Source organism: Anomalospiza imberbis, chromosome 12 (assembly GCF_031753505.1).
Source record: "Anomalospiza imberbis isolate Cuckoo-Finch-1a 21T00152 chromosome 12, ASM3175350v1, whole genome shotgun sequence".
Classification (NCBI taxonomy): Eukaryota; Metazoa; Chordata; class Aves; order Passeriformes; family Viduidae; genus Anomalospiza; species Anomalospiza imberbis.
In genome coordinates this window covers 7,343,486-7,360,767 of record NC_089692.1, presented here as the reverse complement: position 1 = coordinate 7,360,767, position 17,282 = coordinate 7,343,486, and the positions used below count along the sequence as shown (strand labels likewise).

The 17,282-nt window shown below is 45.0% G+C and overlaps 3 protein-coding genes across 18 annotated transcripts in view; 2 read left to right on the top strand and 1 right to left on the bottom strand.

Moving 5' to 3' along the window:
- MYLK3 (myosin light chain kinase 3) overlaps positions 1-2,793 on the top strand; it is a 42,995-nt gene extending 40,202 nt beyond the window's left edge. For all 15 annotated transcript variants that reach the window (XM_068202632.1, XM_068202640.1, XM_068202634.1 and 12 more), the window contains 2 exons: positions 63-195; positions 1,103-2,793. In XM_068202632.1, the coding sequence (XP_068058733.1) occupies positions 63-195; positions 1,103-1,174 (205 nt within the window). In that variant the 3' untranslated portion in view covers positions 1,175-2,793. The remainder of the gene's footprint in view (positions 1-62; positions 196-1,102) is intronic.
- Positions 1,380-9,062, bottom strand: ORC6 (origin recognition complex subunit 6). Of its 2 annotated transcripts, XM_068202647.1 has the most exons (7): positions 8,932-9,062; positions 8,478-8,607; positions 7,541-7,704; positions 6,374-6,463; positions 5,464-5,576; positions 4,130-4,201; positions 1,380-3,744 (listed from the first exon to the last, which is right to left on the bottom strand). In XM_068202647.1, exons 1-7 carry the CDS (start codon positions 8,994-8,996, stop codon positions 3,578-3,580), a joined length of 801 nt encoding a protein of 266 aa, XP_068058748.1. In that variant the 5' UTR covers positions 8,997-9,062; the 3' UTR covers positions 1,380-3,577. The 2 variants fall into 2 exon arrangements, with proteins under 2 accessions (XP_068058748.1, XP_068058749.1); XM_068202648.1 differs by lacking the exon at positions 6,374-6,463.
- A 77-nt stretch (positions 9,063-9,139) lies between these two features.
- The window catches only part of VPS35 (VPS35 retromer complex component), a 24,435-nt gene continuing 16,292 nt past the window's right edge, over positions 9,140-17,282 (top strand). Inside the window, exons 1-2 of the mRNA XM_068202641.1 lie at positions 9,140-9,199; positions 16,004-16,102. Coding sequence (XP_068058742.1) covers positions 9,197-9,199; positions 16,004-16,102 — 102 coding nt within the window. The 5' untranslated portion in view covers positions 9,140-9,196. The remainder of the gene's footprint in view (positions 9,200-16,003; positions 16,103-17,282) is intronic.

The window sequence follows — 17,282 nt, the reverse complement described above, 5'->3', positions numbered from 1 at the left end:
GCACAGGGCTCTGAGGAGGGGAGCACAGGGGGCTGGCTTTTCACGGAGATCCCTCCCTGCAGCTGCCGGATGAGCGCCACGCAGTGCCTGAAGCACGAGTGGCTCAACAACCTCCCTGCCAAGGCCCAGAAGTGCAAGCTGCGCCTGAAGTCCCAGCTGCTGCTGCAGAGCTACATGGCCCACAGGACATGGAAGGTAAATAAAGCTGCTTCCACCGGGCAATCAGCACAGCGCAGGCAGAGCCATTCCCTCCTCTCATGTGGTGGCTCACTGGTGCCCACAGGCTTCTTGGTTGGAAGTACCAGCTGTAAAGTCTGTTTTTACCTGTAAAGGAAGTGTTTTGTCCTGCTTCTATCTCTAGCAAGTTTGGTTTCAATTTTCATGCTGATTGGTGTTTAGAAGTTTTTTCATCTTTCTACCTACATGTTCAGAAGCTTCAGATGCTACTTCATGTTAAAAGCTCATTCTCTTTATACTTTTCCATTGCTAAGAGTTGCATTGATCTGTTGTCACTAAGGAGTAGGGATATAACTTAAGGCAGTTTGTGCCTCCCAGAATGGAAGTGTGGGAGAGAGGGAAAAAAACTAGGCTTAAACCCATTGAGAGAACTGTTCAGGATGTTACTGATAACCCCAGGCTCCTTCTGAACTACGTTTTTATGAAGTGATAGGTAATAATTTGTGTTTGAGTCTCTATTTGACTGTAGATAATTGATCCTAAAAGGTGAACATGGTGATCTTGTTATAAAGAAGCCTGTGGAATTGTGAGGCAACCTCAGTGAGGACCATTTCCTTCCCTTCTGTCACTGGGGAGTTGCATTTCCTTGCCAAGGAGTTAAACCAGAGGCTTACACTTTTTTCAGTCCTGCAGTGCTTGGGGCAAACTTCTGCATTTAAAAGATAACAAAATCTAAAGACCTATCACTGTTCAATTCTTAATTACACTGAAGAACCTCACAGTGCTGTGCAGGAACCACTGCCCACACAAGCTGGGGGTCACTAGAGGGAAATGGGTTTACCAGGAAGAGAAATCCCTGTCAACTGCAGAAAAGTTCCTTTGCCTTGGTTGCACTCATGCTTGGACTGTTCTGTTCTGTTCACAGAAACACTTTTATGTGGTGGCTGCTGCTAACAGGCTGAAGAGATTTCAGAGTATGTCTGTCAAGCTTGCATGAGCTTGTGTGAAACCTCCACTACTCCTGGAGATGGACATGAGGCCATGGAAGAAGGATTCGGTGTCTCCAAACATTTCTATCCCTGTTTTATAACATAAGGTTTTGGGACTGTCTTCCTCAATTATTTTGTGTGTTAGTGCTGTGGTTGCAGAAGAGCCTTAAGGAAGAAACACAAGATTTCTATAAGCAGAAGCTGCTTTGTTTGTTTTTAAGTTTTTAGTTGTTCTATACAGTGGTGGAAAAACATGGCTGTCACTGGGGCTGACTTCTTGCTGAAGGCTTTGATTCTGCAGAGTATTGATGGTGTGTTCATAGCAGAAAACCCCTGGCAGTTTTCTGCACTCTCACACCAAGCACGGGATCTCATCCTGACTTTCTTCCTGACTGATGTTTCTGAGTTACCAGCTTTAGAGAACTGTCACACAGTGGCACAAATTGTCCCTCAGGTGTTTGTTACTTAAAACAAAAGATACAGAAGAAAACAAAGTCTGTATTTCTTTCCAAAAGATAATTTCCCCACAACATGAAGATGCTTCAGTGCAACTCCAGCTTGGGTGGTTTTGGTTTGTTGTTTTTTAATTATTCTACTCTCTCCTTTAAAAAATAGTCACTGCATGGTTAGGAACTATGAGGAACCCTGGTTTGAAATAACTTAAGTCAATCCATTGCTGCTGTTTCTTAGGGCAAGCTGAATTGAGCTGAACTGATTGAACTTCTGGAAGGAGATGTGTGAAACTGCCATGCATACAAATCACCTAATGACTGTTGGGTCTATACAAAAAGATCTCATATTGTAGAGAAAGGAGGAGAGTTCCAGGGATCTTATGTTTTAAAACTTGTAAGTGCATTTAATTGTCCATGACTGCGGCACTTAAGTTGCTAAGTTTTAGTTTCAGGATTTGTTTCTCCTCTCTGGAAATTTTAATGCAGTATGAGAAGCTGGTATGGTGTGACATGCAAAACAGGTTTCATTTCTAATGGGTTCAGTGACAGGGAAACAGTGTGTTGCCAGACTCTGCCTTTAGTCCAGTTAGGAGCTTGAAGCCCTTTTCTCCCCCCTCACTTAGCTCTTGAACATTAAACCTTTTCTTCACAATATTAACTTATTTTGGATTTTAAACTCTTTTCTTATGCATAAAGTGGGAGCCACTTACAATCTCTCAGATAAAAGTGCAACACTATTTATTAAACCTGTGATTTCCTCTTCTGAATTCTGCAAAACTCAGTGTGAACTGGATGGGCTCTTAGGAAAAATGGAAATTAGTGTTACTAAAAGTAGCTTTCCAGCAAAGGCACCTGTAAAGTTCCTTTGAACTTTAGGGACTTTCACACCCCCTTGAATTTGCAGAAGTGTTGGTTGCTAATGATGAGGTTTGTAAGACTGCCTTACTCTGGTCTAGCCATCTTTTCCACTCAAGTGCTTCTCACTTTGCCTAGTCCTGACTTCTGCAGCATTTCCAGAATTGGGACAGAGAAGAATCTTGATAATTTATCACCTTCTATGAAGGCCCACTTTTGTTCATGTTTTCTTTCCACAGTGTTTCTGCATGCTGAATGTCATTCTATTCATTGGTCTGTATATTTCTGAATTAATACTAATAAATTTCATGAAAGTGGAACGAGAATATTCATCAACATTGGTTTAAGCCCTGCTGCCTGAAAGTATTTTTGGGTGGGTCCAGAGATACAGGCCAGGCAGAAAACATGCAAGAGAAATGGAACAAATGGAACAAAGACTTCTTCTCTAAGCTTATGACTGTGAGACACAAAAAATCTGTTGCCCAGTCAACATCCTTTTCCTCTGGATATCTTAATTCTTAAGGCACAGGCATCTCTTCCATGTTTCTTATTTTGCATTCCAAGTACTCGTGCCAAGAAGATGTCATAATACAAAGCTTTTCTTTCCAGTACTTACTGTTTCTTGGAATATTTGGGACCCCTTACAGAAGCACAGGAGATTTCATTCCTCTACACATGAAAATAAGTCAGATTCATTGACTGAACAATATTTATTAAAAAAGCCCAAAAAACAAAAACAAAAAAAAAATAAGGCTTTATTTCTCTGCTGGCTTTGCAGTTTAACAAGGCACTCTTAGTCCCCTTCCTCTTATTTCACTGACTGCTTCTAGGCAGGGGCCCAAGGGCCTGTAACTTATAACTTATTTACACTTAAAGTAGCATTAGAATGTTACCTGCTTCTTGCAGCAAGAGAATGAAGCTATTCTACCCCTAATGCCAAAGCCTGGTGAGCAGCCACACACAGTTCCTGTAAAATCCCATCACTCTGTGGTGTCATTTATTAAAAATAACATTCTTAAATACTTAAAACCTAAATAAAATCTGCCAGGCAGCCATCATTCACATGCTACTGGATCTCCTGTTAAAGCAGAGGGAGAGTTAAAATTAAGAGCAAGCAGCAGTTACATTACTGGCTGGCATTACAGAGTCAGTACTCCTTGTCTCTCGTGCTTTAGCAGCATTTTCCAGGATTTTCTTTTTCCATTCTTCATAATCCTGATCTGTTTCAGTCTTTGGCTGTTTACATGGCAGTTCCTCATCCTCTTCAGAGCCTGTGAGGAAACAAGAAAGCCCATGAGAGGCCATCATGGGCAGCGTGCTGCCGGGGCTAACAGGCAGTGAGCAAATCAGACAGCAGGAGGGGGCTGTCCGTGTGCTGTCTGATCCTGTGGGTACTGCTGCCCTCACCTGCTGGGACAGTCACCTCTGCACCTCTGTGTCCGAGCAGAGCACTGGCCTTCATTCTACTGGGACTACTCAGTATGAGCTCCTCTGGCCTGCTGCCAGGCTCTGTGTGCTTCCACAAAGGTTTGCAGGATTGAGAGCTGCTGTGTGCTGGAGCATCATGGCCCATCACACAACTCAAACACTGAGCAGCAAGAAAGCTCAGAACTACTCCAGTGAGGTGATTTTCTCTCACAGCTAAACACAACTTACCATCTTCCTGCTCACACTGCTCCAGGGTGCTCTGCAAGCTGTCAGGTGTCTCTGCAGCCAGTGGAACATCTTCTAAAAAAAAACAAGTAAGTTGCTTTGCTTTTGAATGGTATTTGGGGCTCCAAGGATGGCTTAAATGTGAATCTTTGACAGCAGTGCCACCTTCCACAAGTACTGTTGTCCAGTCAGAGCAGTTCCCTGGTCCAGACCGATGCTCAAGCTCTACAAGAGGCACCAGCACTTCAAGTATGGCATGGACTGACTGGCTGCTTTAATTAGCAGCAAACTGCTGCTGCATTGGTAACCACAATGATCCACCATGTTGATTGCCCCAAACCACACTGCTACCCTTCTAGGTCACTCAGGCAGGATTATCAATTATTTCTTTCACTTCTATTCCATTCCCACTAGATACCCACAACAGGCAGGGGGCTGTGCAGGTATACAGATGCACACTCTTCCCTGAATTCTTCAGGAAATTCCCACTTGTCTTTAGTTGCTTTAGTGCTGGGGTAATGTTTGGGTTTTTATAGGGCACATGCCTAGGAGAAAGTAGCAGTTTTTGGGGTAGATTGAGTCAGCATGTTGCAGAAAACATCAGGGTATGAAGAGACAGTGAGAGAGGATAACTTTCAGTGGGAAAGTAAAAACTGAAAGCCTGGGAAAAGAAGGAGAAAGAGGAGGCAGAAGAAAGAAATACAAGGACATTAGGGCACATATTGTATTTCAGGCTTTCTCCCTCACTAACGGGAGCAGAGAGAGCTGCAGGCTCAACAATGGGCAAGAAATATTCCTGACATCTGCCCAAGGTATGAGAAGGGGTGGTGCAAAGGAATGGCTGAGTTGGTACCAGAACAGCAAGGCTTAAACTTGTTAATCTTGCAGTGCGGGAAAGGAAAGCACAGGAGTGAGTCAGCCTGAGAAGATGTTTGTGGTAATTTGTGTGCCAGGTTGCCATGTTAACAGGATGCAGAAACCAGGCAAGAGGGAGGAATCCAAGATAGGTCAGGTAGTTTGGAGAAGCGAGGAATAAATTGCAGCAGCAGAGGCTGTAAAGAGCAGTGAACATTTGAGAAGAGAGGAAAATATAATTCTTGTCCTTGCCACTTTTTCCCTATGTTTGTTCTTGCTAAACTACTGCAACTTCTCCAGAAGCAAGGACTGGGAGTGGAACTGGGCTGCAGGAAACGTGTTAGAATGGAATGGATGGGAAGATTTGGCTGGAAGGGGACAGCTGAAAGTGATCAGACTAAAATCACCAGTGGAACAGGATGGGGCACTGTGAGGCCATGGGATGGATGTGCTGTCTTGCAGGGACAAAGCCAAGAACTTACTGCTGAGTTGCTGGCTTATCTTCTCCAGCTGATTGCACAGCCGGTCAAATATTGCTTTTTTCACTCCAGATGTAGCCACCATTTTAGTTTTGTCCACTTTTAGCTTCAAACACCTACAAGAGAAAGTTATCTCTGTACAAAGCAACACTCCAGCAACTATCACTTAGGTGAGGTGATAAATTACTGCCTGTGAGAATGAGGAAGGCAGGCCTGACTTTTTGTCCCACCTATCCTTGTCTCACTCAGAAACAAATCTGATTAAAAAACAGACCCCTACACTATTCAGTCAACACAGCTCAATTGAAACTCAGGACGAGTTGAACTTACATAAGGAATTGCTTTAGGAAAAGGTAACTTTTCAGATTTTCAGAGAAACCAGGATAAAATGCCACTACAACAAAAAGCTAAATGTGACTCTGTGTCAAGAAAGCCCTTGTCAGGAGCTGTGCAACTACACAGCACCTGTACTGCTGAATAAGACTGTCACAAGGTGTAATCTTTGCATACAAGCAAATTCTTCCCAAGTGCTGGCTGAGTCACACACCTCTTAGCTGACATGGGCCTACAGCTATCAGAGCCAAGTCCCAGATGCTACAGCACCCTCAGGATGTGATGGTGTAGCTCTTGGGGTTTTCCCTTCTTCAGAATGGCTGCTTCTTGGTGCTCAGAAGCCCTTCTTGTACCTTGAGCAGCATTTCACCAAAAGCCACGTAAGTTTTTCCTTTGTGCAGTGCACATTGAAGACTTCACTATGAGGAAAGGCCTGGTTTGCTCCAGCTGTCTCCCTCTGCAGAAGCAGGGCAGCAGGATATGCTAAGCACCACCGTGAATGAATGAGCTGCTGGCACTGGCTGGTGTCTCGGCAGGCATTTCATTTCAGCCTGCAGAAGGTCTCCCAGGCTGCACTCACCTGCATGCAGTGCACAGAGCAGCTGTTAGAAACAGGGGTTTGGAGAAATCCAGGTCCACTCGCTGTGCTTCCGAGAGGCTGCACTCATACCTGGGGAACAGCAAGTGACACTTGGGCATTTGCCTCACATGAAGCTCTCAAATCCATCTGTCACTCAGACCTTGAACAGGTCTGTTGGACTACCTGGGCCTCTGCAACCCAGTCAAGCAGAACCAGCTGCCACTGGCTGAGAGAAGCAAAACACATGAGGGAAAGAAGGGGGTTGGGATGACCTCCTCTTCTGGAATTAGTGGTATTTTAAACTGGGAATCTGGATCAAGGCATGTCAGTAAAATCTACTTCTTGTGCTCCTGATCAACACAGCACTTTTAGCTCTCCCTAACATCTTAAAATTTACAGTGAGATGCTTTCCATGCATCCTACAATACAAGGCAGCATTACAGTTTCTTTGCTTCCTGGAATATGTATGTTACAGAGAGGAAGGTTTATAAATGGAAAATGACAAAGTGGATGTGCAGCACTGAAAAATGTCATTTTTTATTGTCCACCTGCCCCAGGCTATTTTTTCCAGTTTGTATTAAGTGCCACCAAGCAGGCACAGCCTTTGTGCACTGACCTTACAGCATTAAACCTGTGCTATCAGGATGACAGCACTGCAGAGCGGAGCTCTTCAGGGACTGCTCTGCTTAAAGCAGCTCATACAGAATGGAACATTTTAGTTAACTCTGCTGAATCTCCACTGAAGAGTTCTACCTATTGGTTTTACAGGTAGAGTGATGTGCATTTTAGGAGATCTGTATCCCCAAAAGGGAGGATTTATCTCTACTGAGCATTACTTCTGAACTGTGCCATGGTCAGCAGTTAAATGGACGACAGTGTGATGCTATGGACAAATACAGGGATTAAGAGTCCTATATTTTTTATACTATTCCCAGCTGAAAAATTCCTAGTTGGACAATAAGTTGCTGAGATTCACAGACTAAATCTTTCTAACAGGTATTCTAAAAAGTGGCCCAGCTCATGGCTGGATTCTCAGTGCTAAGAACTCACCTCCGTGCTCCAATCAATGGAAGATATCTGGCCCTTCCAAACATCAAGCTCTTTACACACCTTAGGAGCTAAGAACCTTACTTGTGGTTCCCAGTGTGCCCACAAGAGCCTCCTCACCTCTGCAGGATCTCTGAAGCCATGTTCACTGCCTCTGAGCAGCAGAACTGCACAGCCAAATCTCGCATCCCCAGCCTTTGGTTCACCCCTAGCAAACACTCCAAAGACTTCATGGAGCTCTGGTAGGTGGTCTTGTTCAAACCAGAGAGTTTAACACAATAGCTCTGTCAAGAAGACAAAGACAAGACCCAAGAATTAGCAAGGGTCCTTTCTGACATCTTAATCAGGCAACCAACACAACCATTAAGTTCAGTTATTAACAGTTTTGTGCAGTGAATAATGTATGTTTTGACTGCACACAGAAAGATTACCCACCTAGGAATGCCACATCTTTTAATGCAGTGACATTTTTAGGCCGTTTCACTGGAGGTGAGGTTTGACATTTCCACACATGACATGGCCCCTTCATTACTACAAGGTAATTAGTGACAAAATTACCAAAGTCTGGGTTGAACACACGAGCAACACCTTAATGGAGTCAGGTCTAATTAAATTCTCCTCTGCTGTAAATGGACAATCACAAATAGGTTGTACCAGGCATTATTTTGACTATTACTTTGAATAGCTCAGTGCTATTCACCTGGCAGATTTACAGGTACCCCTACAGTGAGAGATTTCTTAGAGCAGCTGCTTTCTTGCCACAATAAAAGTGACAGATCTTACATTTAACATCCTTGTTGGTTATCTATTTGCTACTCCAAGAGTTGAAATTAAGTTGACATTATACCAAAGCAAGCTCATTTTGTGAAGGAACTATGATGGTGATCTCAATTTTCACTGTTTCAAACTGAACAGTGAAAGGTCTAACACAGCAAACTGCAGGATTTAGGGGAAAGTTAGTTATTATTTCCCATTCCTGCTCCCAACACACACTAGAGAACAGTGGTTTTGTGGAGCCAGGCAGACTGCACCGGCCAGCCGGGTCACACGCTCTTACTCTGTCAACTGGTTGTTTCATGAAACTCGCCGCCAGGTCCAGGCACATCACAGCACTGCTTGTCGCCGTCATTTGAGCCATCAACCCCGTGCACTTCACCTGGGACAGCCGCAGATACTCCTCAGCTTTTCTGCAAAACACCCAGAACACAAAGCCCTCGTCAAAGCCACAGCTACAGGGCAGAATGTCCCTCAGGACTCGACCCAAGGTTCCGCCGTCGGGCTGCAGCACAGCATTCTGTGATGCTGTGCAGCGGCGGCGGCAGCGGCAGCAGCTTTGCACCGCAGGGCCGCCGGTGCTTCACTGAGCCCGCGGCTCTGCGACTTCAGCACAGCCACCAGACCCAAGGCGGGCGCTGCTGCGGGGTCGGGCCCGCCCGGCCGGAGCCGCTGAGCCGGGCGGGAGCAGCGCGGAGGCGGCTGCGGGCTCGGCGGCGCGGAGCGCCCGGCGCTACCTGAGCAGGGCGGGCTCGGCCAGGCCCAGCCGCGCCGCCATGGCCCGCACGGCCCCGCGCTCCATCGCCCGCCGCGCCTGGCGCGCACGCCGCCCATTGGCCGCCCGCGCCGCCGATCACCGCCCGCTCCGCCAATGGGCGCGCAGCGCGGCGCTTCCTCGGAGCGGGCCAATGGGCGGCGCGCGGCGGCGGGGCGGGGCGGGGCGGCGCGCGCGGCGCAGTCACATGACGGGGCGGCGCTGGCGGGGGCGGCGGCGGCGCGACCATGGTGAGGGGCAGCGGCCGCGGGGAGCCCCTGCCGCGGGCGGGGCTGCGGCGGGACGGAGGGGCCCGGCGGCCGAGGGACGGGCCCCGCCCGGGCCCGGGGCAGCGCCCTGAACGGCCGCGCTGGGCCGGCGGCGCGGCGGGCCCGGCCGGGCGCGGGGCTGCAGCGGGCGCGGAGGCCGCACGGTCCGGCCCGGGCGGGGCTGAGGTGCGGGCCGGGCCCGTTGTGTCTGCGGTAACGCTGCCCGCGGCCTGCGCCGGGTCACCGCCTCGCTGGGTTCTGCCCATTTGCTCCTCGGGACGCAGGGGAAGGCGGTGTTTTTAGCGGGGAATCGCGGCCGTAGCAGCGGTCAATTTCGCTCTCCTTGGCCGTGCTGCCCCTGTGTTCAACCCGGGCTCGTGTCGTTGCCGGTTCTGTGCACGTGTGCCGGGGTTGTCCGCCTTGCAGCCCGTGCTCCAGTCCCTCCCGACCCTGCAAGACTGCTGTCGTAGGCTTCCCGAGTAAACTTCCTTTCTTTTCCGGCAGAAGAGGTGGTTGTGCATTGGTGGGCGCAGCTCCTTAGCGCTCCATGCCGCAGATGATGGTGTTTGTTAGGCAGGGAGGCAGCGAGGTGAGGGTCAGCCTCTTCTCCCAGGCAGTTAGCCATAGACAGGAGGGCATAGTCTTAAGATGTGCCGGGGGAGGTTCAAGTCGGACATTTGGAGGAAGTTCTTCACAAAACAGCTGACTAGACATTGGAATGGACTGCTCCCGGAGGCAGTGGGGCCGCGGTCCCTGGAGGTCTTTAAGGAAGGACTGGATACTGGACATGGCACTCAGTACCGTGGTGTGGCTGACAAGGTGGTGTTTGATCTTTCCAACCTCATTCATTCTGTGAAACCTGAAATTTCCACATGGAAATAATGAATACTGAGAAATGCTTTTCAGTCCTCAATGAAAATAAGGGGACAGTCAAGTGTCCTGGTAAAACCCAAATATCTTTAATGTACCTTCAGTGGTGTGTAATATTCAATAAAAATTTAAGCAGCACTTGCTGTAACCACCACACTGTGTAATTAGCCTAAGTGTGGCATGTGGACAGTACTAACAGTATATAGATAGTGGGGCAGAAAATAACCGAATGCTTTATAAACAGGGGATTGCTCAATTCTTAGGCTCTTAGAACAGACTTTTTTTTTTTTAAGTTATATGTATGTTGATCTCTGTATCTTTGAGGCTGGGCAAAACCTGTACTGTTATTTGAAAGGGGAATCTTAAATACTGAATTGGGTGAATGAGAAATGCTAAATCTATATAGCCACCAGTCTCTGTCCCCCACACAAATATTTTGTGATAGTCAATTATTCAGCAATGAAACTACTTTTCTTTGCCTGTCATTTCCATGGGAACTGGCCAGACACTTGTCTGGTCTCATGGCTTCCTTCTAAGAATAGCTGTTGTCAGGTGATTCAGAAAAAAATAAAGTTACAGATGTTGAACATGGGATAATTCCCTCTACCAAATTAGGCTCCCCTTTGATTTCCTGTGGCTGAGCTAGGTTTAAACCTTGAAGCTGAATGCTTAAGTACCTTTAACATGACTTGTTTTAAGAGGGCTCTGGCTGCTTTTGATCATAGCCTGAATAAAAAGTCCATCTGTTTAATACTTAATAGTGTCTTGTGGCTTCCTGTAGCAGTAAGTACCAGTTTCAACACGTGAAAAATGCTTTCATCTCTCTGATTTATCTCTGAGCTCCTGTACTGTGAGATATAATAGAAGTTCTGGAGCCTACAGTGTTGCAGAGACATGCTTCCTGTGTGATATAAAATGCTTATGCTTCGGGTTTTGTTTTTTGAGGGTTTTTTTTGGGTAGTTCCCTCAATATGTTAACCAGCAGAGCACTGTGGTTCAGGCTTCAGCTGTAGGCTGGCAGTGCCTTGATCTGCTGCTGTAGCTCAGCCCTCCTCTCTCTTGGGCAGCCTCATTTGAAGTGTCTCAGCAGTGATGTGTTGGCAGGTAGTGTGAGTAACAATGGGAGGAGGCAGGAGAGCCGCCTTGGGTAAAAGTCACTTGTGGTGTTCAGTAGAGGCAGGTGAGCAAACAGAAGGAGGTGCCATGTGGAACAGGCTGTAAGCACATCAGTTAACTAAAGAAAAGGACTTCTGGAGATTAGATGAGAATGCACTTTAGAATGGAATGGAAGCACAACCTTTTACTCAATATTATTTATACTCTGCATGCAGCTTGAGGCACCTGTGTGTCAGAACATGAGCTTTTAGACTTGACAAGCTCCCTGGAACTCTGCTCTATTTCAGTACTGTGTCATTCTTGAGTACTCCAGAATTTTTAAGTGAAATAAGTCAGCACATTGGTTATTATTTTGGGCCCTCTCTGGAGTGCATCTTAGTGTCAAATACGGAACTAAAAATGAATCTCATGGAGCTGATGTTAGAAAATGAGTAAATCTTACACAATAAGTGCAATGTTTGGTTTGCATGTTCAGGAGGAATTGCTATTATAAAGATAGTCATGATCCAGAATAATGTTTGCTGCTGCAGTAATACAATTCCTTAATAGTTATCTGCAGGATAACTTGTATAACTACTGTGGTCAGCTGGCTTCAAGCTGTTTTGGGTTTAAAAAATTGTTTTCCCAGGCAACTTACAGTTTAGTTTACTAGCCTTTATTAAAAAAAAAAAAAAGCCAAAGAAACAGGAACAAAAAGTACACCAAAAAAAACCTACACTAAAAGCTGGCTTTCCTCAGCCCCTCTCCATAATTCATCTGTTGTGAGTTTTGACTTCCATAGCTTGTGTGTGGTAACTTATGTTACCCTGTTAGCCCTGTGTTCAAAGCTAGCAAAAGGCTTTTTTCTCTTGTGCAGAATCTGCTGGTACACCTGGGGGAGGCTGTTCTCTGTCCCTTTTCTACTGCTCATTGCTTCCTTGTTGCTTCAGAGGAAAAAAATGGGTAAAGCAAAACTCTTCCCATCAACTGTCCTTTTTTCTACAACATTGGCAGTTTATCTAGTGTGGGTATAGCCCAGACGTTTCTAAAGTGTAAATAGCTGCATAATGGAAGCTATAAATTGCCTCTCTTGTGCTCAGGCAGGGTTTGTACCTTATTGTATGTGTAGTTGACAAGGCATGATATTCTGTACTGCTGCTTTTGCCCAGGGTCAAAGTGTCTTCCACTTCAAAAGCTGATGTTCAGGATTGTTTTTGTAGATGGACCTAGGACTCTAGAGTTGCTTTTTTTGATAAAATAACACTTGAAAATACAGTCTCATGTTATTAGGTTGGTAATTTAAGGTACAGAACATAAACAGCTTTATTCAACATGGAATCTGGCAGAACTATGTTCTGATTCTGTGTGTGCCCTGTTGGATGTCACTGGTAGGCTTTTGCTATATGTTCTCTTTCCTTCTTTTGCCTTTTATCACCACATCCTCAAACTTCAGGCATGTGTTAGTAGGATATGTGTGTCTTGATGTGATCTTGTGTATCACTTGATGATAACCAGGTTATTTTTGGGAGCCCCTGCAGTTCTGGAGCTGAAAGTAGCTTGCCTTCTGAAGTTGGAAGAAAAGGGTAAGCTGATACATATTCAGGCTTGGAAAAGTAAGAGTTGGGACTTGTACACTAGTGCTGCTGCTCAGATGTTTTGTATTCCTACAGAAATAAAGCTGCTACGAGCAACCCCTCAAGTGACACAACTGCTCCTGCGGTAGGCTTTTGACAGCAGTGGAGGTTATTGTGCTTCCTCTGCCGCTCGAAAACGCTACAGTTGTCTTTTCTTCAGACACCAAGTATAGTGCCCTTGTAGTAATTTAGTCTGATCACCTTCTCAGTCTTCAAATCAGCACACATACAAATTGAATTTTCCTCTTTCTTAAGTCTCCTTATCTTGGAGAGATACTGAAGAAATAAAGTAATATCTTGTGTTAATATGAAAATGCTTCTGTTGATGAATTCAGTACTTAGTCCCAGTGTCGAATACAGTGTGGGACCTGGCAGTTCAAATTTAGAGCAGAAGTGGAAGTATTCTCTGTCTTCTGTTAATGCAGACAGAGTTTGGTGTAAAGCTGACTATAAATGAATGGAACTCTGAATTTTTCCCCAGCTGCTGCTAAACTACAGTGGCTAAAATTCTCCAAGATACAAATGTATCTGCTGGGCTCATAGCTGGTATCATGAAAAGGATAGTTCAGAACTTGTAGCCATGATTCTGCAACCAAAATGTTTGCACACTCAAAGTAAGGAAACCAATGCACATGGACTCAGCCAAATACTTCTTGGGGTTGTAGCAAATATGTGTATGTTCCAGTAATGCTTTGGCTTGGTGTTGCTGTTCAAAAGGCTTCTTTTCACAGCCCTGCTTGTAGTGTTTTATGTGGCTCTAGGCTTAACCGGGTGAATGGTAGTCTGTTAATCAGCTGGGCTTGTCTTACAGCTTTTTTGATGGTTTACAGCCTATACTGCTCTCCCAGCACTGTCTGGCCCTGTGAACAGCTGGGGATGGAAGAGCAGGGCTGGTGGCTGTGTAAACTTAATGCCCATTAGGACAAGGGGGCTTAGGAACTTGTGGTCAATGTTAGCATTGCTCTATTGTTCCTAGCTGTGCTTTAATAGAGATTTGATGTGGTCAGAGCATATGGCATTCAGCTTAGTAGTGATTTATTTTCTCTAAAGCACTGGTATGGATTCAGAGGACTGTAGAGTGTAACCAATGTTCTGGCATAGACATAATTCAGCAAGTCTGTTGTGTGATGTTCTGATATTGATTACTGCACACTAGTCCCTGCACTGTCATTTTATGTTCCTTAAAAGTCTGATCTGCCATTGAATAATTAAAGCTTAGCAATTACAGCAAACTTCTGTTGGCAGAACATACTTGTTTCACAGTTTGAGGTTGTCTAAGGGTTTGTAGCTATTGAAATAGCTGGGAAATGGGTTCATCTAACCACAGTTGCTGCTTTTTCCGTATGCTTTAATCATTTTTGGAAGACCTGCACATTGATTAATTATATATAGAGAAAGCTTTGTAAGAGGTGGAGTCACTCTAATTAGCAGAGATGGCTTTTTCTGCTGACTAAATACACTTCTTAATTAGTTATTGTGCATAGTTGGAATATTACAGAGGCACACAGATTCACAGAAGTGTTGGTTGGAAGGAACCATTTTCTCATACAACCTCCTTGAAGCAGGTGTGTCACCAGTGTTGGATCAGATCAGCCTTGGTTTTGTCCAGCTGGGTGATTGAGGAGCTTCCAGAGCAGAATTTCTTAGGACATGATCAAGGCAGGAGCGCTATTGCAGAGCACTCTCTGGTTTCTCTATGTGGAAAAGGACAGTGGGAAGATTTCAACTGCAGAACAAGAACCCAGTTAAATATGGGAGTTAACAGGGATATGAAATGCTCTATCACCATTAAATTGGTATTAAACTTCCCTGCTTTAATTAAGGCCTCATTTTTAATCTCAGTCCTCAACAGATACTTCTGGGGACTCCTCACATGGGGCATGTGGGAGTTAGTACTGAAGACAGAGTTTTTAAAAACATTAGGGTGATGTAATTCATGGCCCTTCCTGCTTGTTTCTGAAATGCAGTTAAAAGGAGATCGGGGACCTTCTGAGCACAGTGGGTGAAGGGAAGAAATATAAATAGCTGAGGATTTACTGAAGGTGAAGGCTCAGAGAACCTGCTGTGCAAATGACTGTGCTTGGTATTTGTCATGACTAAAGAAGATGTAGCTGAAATACCACATCAGTGCTTTTGTCTCCAGCAGTATTTCAGAGAGGCCATCTGGAAACAAAACTGCAAAACTGAGAGAAGTGGAGATGCTCTAATGAGGTGTTGAAGGCTGATCCTGAACAAGAGGTGGATGGCAGTGTTTCCTTGTAAAGCCTTAGGAGGGAGACTGGGTGCAGGTGGGGACAGCAGGAGGGGTTCTGATCTAAGTTTGGACATCTTAGCAAATATCTTAAAGATGCTTGTAGAAATCGATCTCATTATTCTGGTAGAGGGAGGGTAGCAGCTGCAGTAGGAGAAGGCCTGTTATAACTGGATTGAGGAGAAATATAAGGATGTAAGCAATGGATTTATTTAATATTTCAAGAAAATGCAGTATGAACCTTGGAAAGTCAAAAGGTAGGGAAAGTTTCAGTTGAAGGCATAGAATGTGCCTCTCTGAGGGAAAACAAGGGTGTCAGTCTGACAATGTGACTGGGACAAGGACACATGAAGAGTAGTTGTTTCTCTTCAGCTTTCTTCCAATCTGCAAGTAGCTTCTACCTTCTGGAATGCACTAACTGTACTTCATCCTTTGCTTATCAGGAACTTGTCCTGAATGGAATGGCATGGCTCAGATAGCAGTTGAGAACTTGTGACTTGTGAGCACAGAAAGCATCTGTGCAGTCGCAGTGTGTGGTCTGGGCACTGCTTTGAAGCCCTGTGGGCAGAAGTAACAACAGTGCTTCCTCTCAGCACAGTTGTGTCTCTGCGTTCTCTTGGAGCTTTTCTTCCCAGATACTTGCACTGGGTTCTTGACCTCTAAATGTTGGAAAGGAAAAGTTGGCCCTGCTCTGCCCCTGTGGCTTTGCTGTCCAAGAAACAGTGGTGCTTGCAGGCTGCCTGTAACCTCCCTTCAGGTTTTTGCAGGGCACTTGATCTTTCTCTGTTACATGTCACGCAACAATTTCTGACAACCATTGAGTGGTCATACTGCAATGTCACTTGCAGTGCATTCTAAAGTGTGGGAATCCACTTTTAGTCAAGTCATAAGCAGCTTCATTGAATTCTGTTTTATTTGGTTTCTTTTTTCCTCCAGCCAACAACACAGCAATCTCCTCAGGATGAGCAGGAAAAACTCCTGGATGAAGCCATTCAGGCTGTGAAGGTGCAGTCGTTCCAGATGAAGAGATGCTTGGTAAGAATGTGACTTTTTTAAAGGGCAATTAAACTTCTTGTCTGCTAGGAATAAAACAGTGAATCAATACCAATCCCTAGTGCTGCGAGGAAAATTAACCCTTTATGTATCTTTGTGCCAGAGACTGCCAATAAATGAGGCAACTGCTCATTGAGAGTGAGCCATAGGTATTTCTTTGAATGTGTCTTCCTGATTTTGCTCCAGTATTTGACAAGATAAGTTAAAGATGTACCTTTATAATTTATATGCTTGCATTTAAATAAACCTAAGATGAACTTTATTACGAGATCATTGTTTATGTCCAGCATTTTGTTGTTTTTTTTTGTGTAGCATTTTCTTGGTGTGACAGTCAGACTGAGAGGCTGCTGATGAATTACCTGCTGCATAGGATCAATTTTATACTGATTAACTGTAGACAGACATGTGAATTCTTTTGTGTCTGGAAAACACCACAGGCTAGTGTTGTGCTGAGATTTTTTGTGTGGGAATTGTAGCCAATTCAGGCAGATTATGTAATCACGCGTAGCTTTCTCGGGTTTGAGAAGCCTCAGATTTTATTTGAAGAAACTGCTTAAAGTTGCAATGAAAACTTAAATATTTCCATATGTTTTCATGTGGTTAGCCAAGCTAACTTTGTTTGCAGCCAAATGACAGTAGCAAGAAGTGTAACACCTCTTCCAGTTTAGTGCTCAGTGGAATGCTTTGGAAATCTTTAAGTAGCTGCAGCTGTGCTTTTCACTGCTCTCTGTGATTAAGTGGCAGTATAAATACACTGAGTGGATCACACTAGCAATTCTTTTTGTTCTCCCTCAAAACTTACTGCTACTGCTTATGATGGGTTGCTCAAGTCTGTATAAGTGGTAGATTAGAGGTTTGTGGTTGTATCCTTTGATACCAGGTGATTGAATGCACCAGAAGTGTAAGTTAGATGCAGACTAGTAAGGGGTGGCTTTCAGTGAGGTGTTTTTTATGGGTGAGAAGGAGGGGAAGGTGATGATGGCTGTGTGTATTGTCTGTCTCCTAGAGGTTTCTAGGAGATCTGTGAGATCTGTGCAAAACAGACCAGATTTGGAGGGGGGGGAGCACGTTCTATTTTGCTTGCTAGATAGAATCTGAGTGTTGGGTGGAGATTGCTGCATAAGCAGAATGATTTTAGATTTTTCTACTATTAGCATTGCAA

Bases quoted from the DNA above. Each gene is read 5' to 3' on its own strand.
- ORC6 (XM_068202647.1), bottom strand. From the start codon at position 8,996: ATGGAGCGCGGGGCCGTGCGGGCCATGGCGGCGCGGCTGGGCCTGGCC. The intron at 8,608-8,931 runs GTAGCGCCGGGC...GGTGTTTTGCAG, and splicing joins GCCGAGCCCGCCCTGCTCAG to AAAAGCTGAGGAGTATCTGC. The intron at 6,464-7,540 runs GTGAGGAGGCTC...GCTGTTCCCCAG, and splicing joins GCTTCAGAGATCCTGCAGAG to GTATGAGTGCAGCCTCTCGG.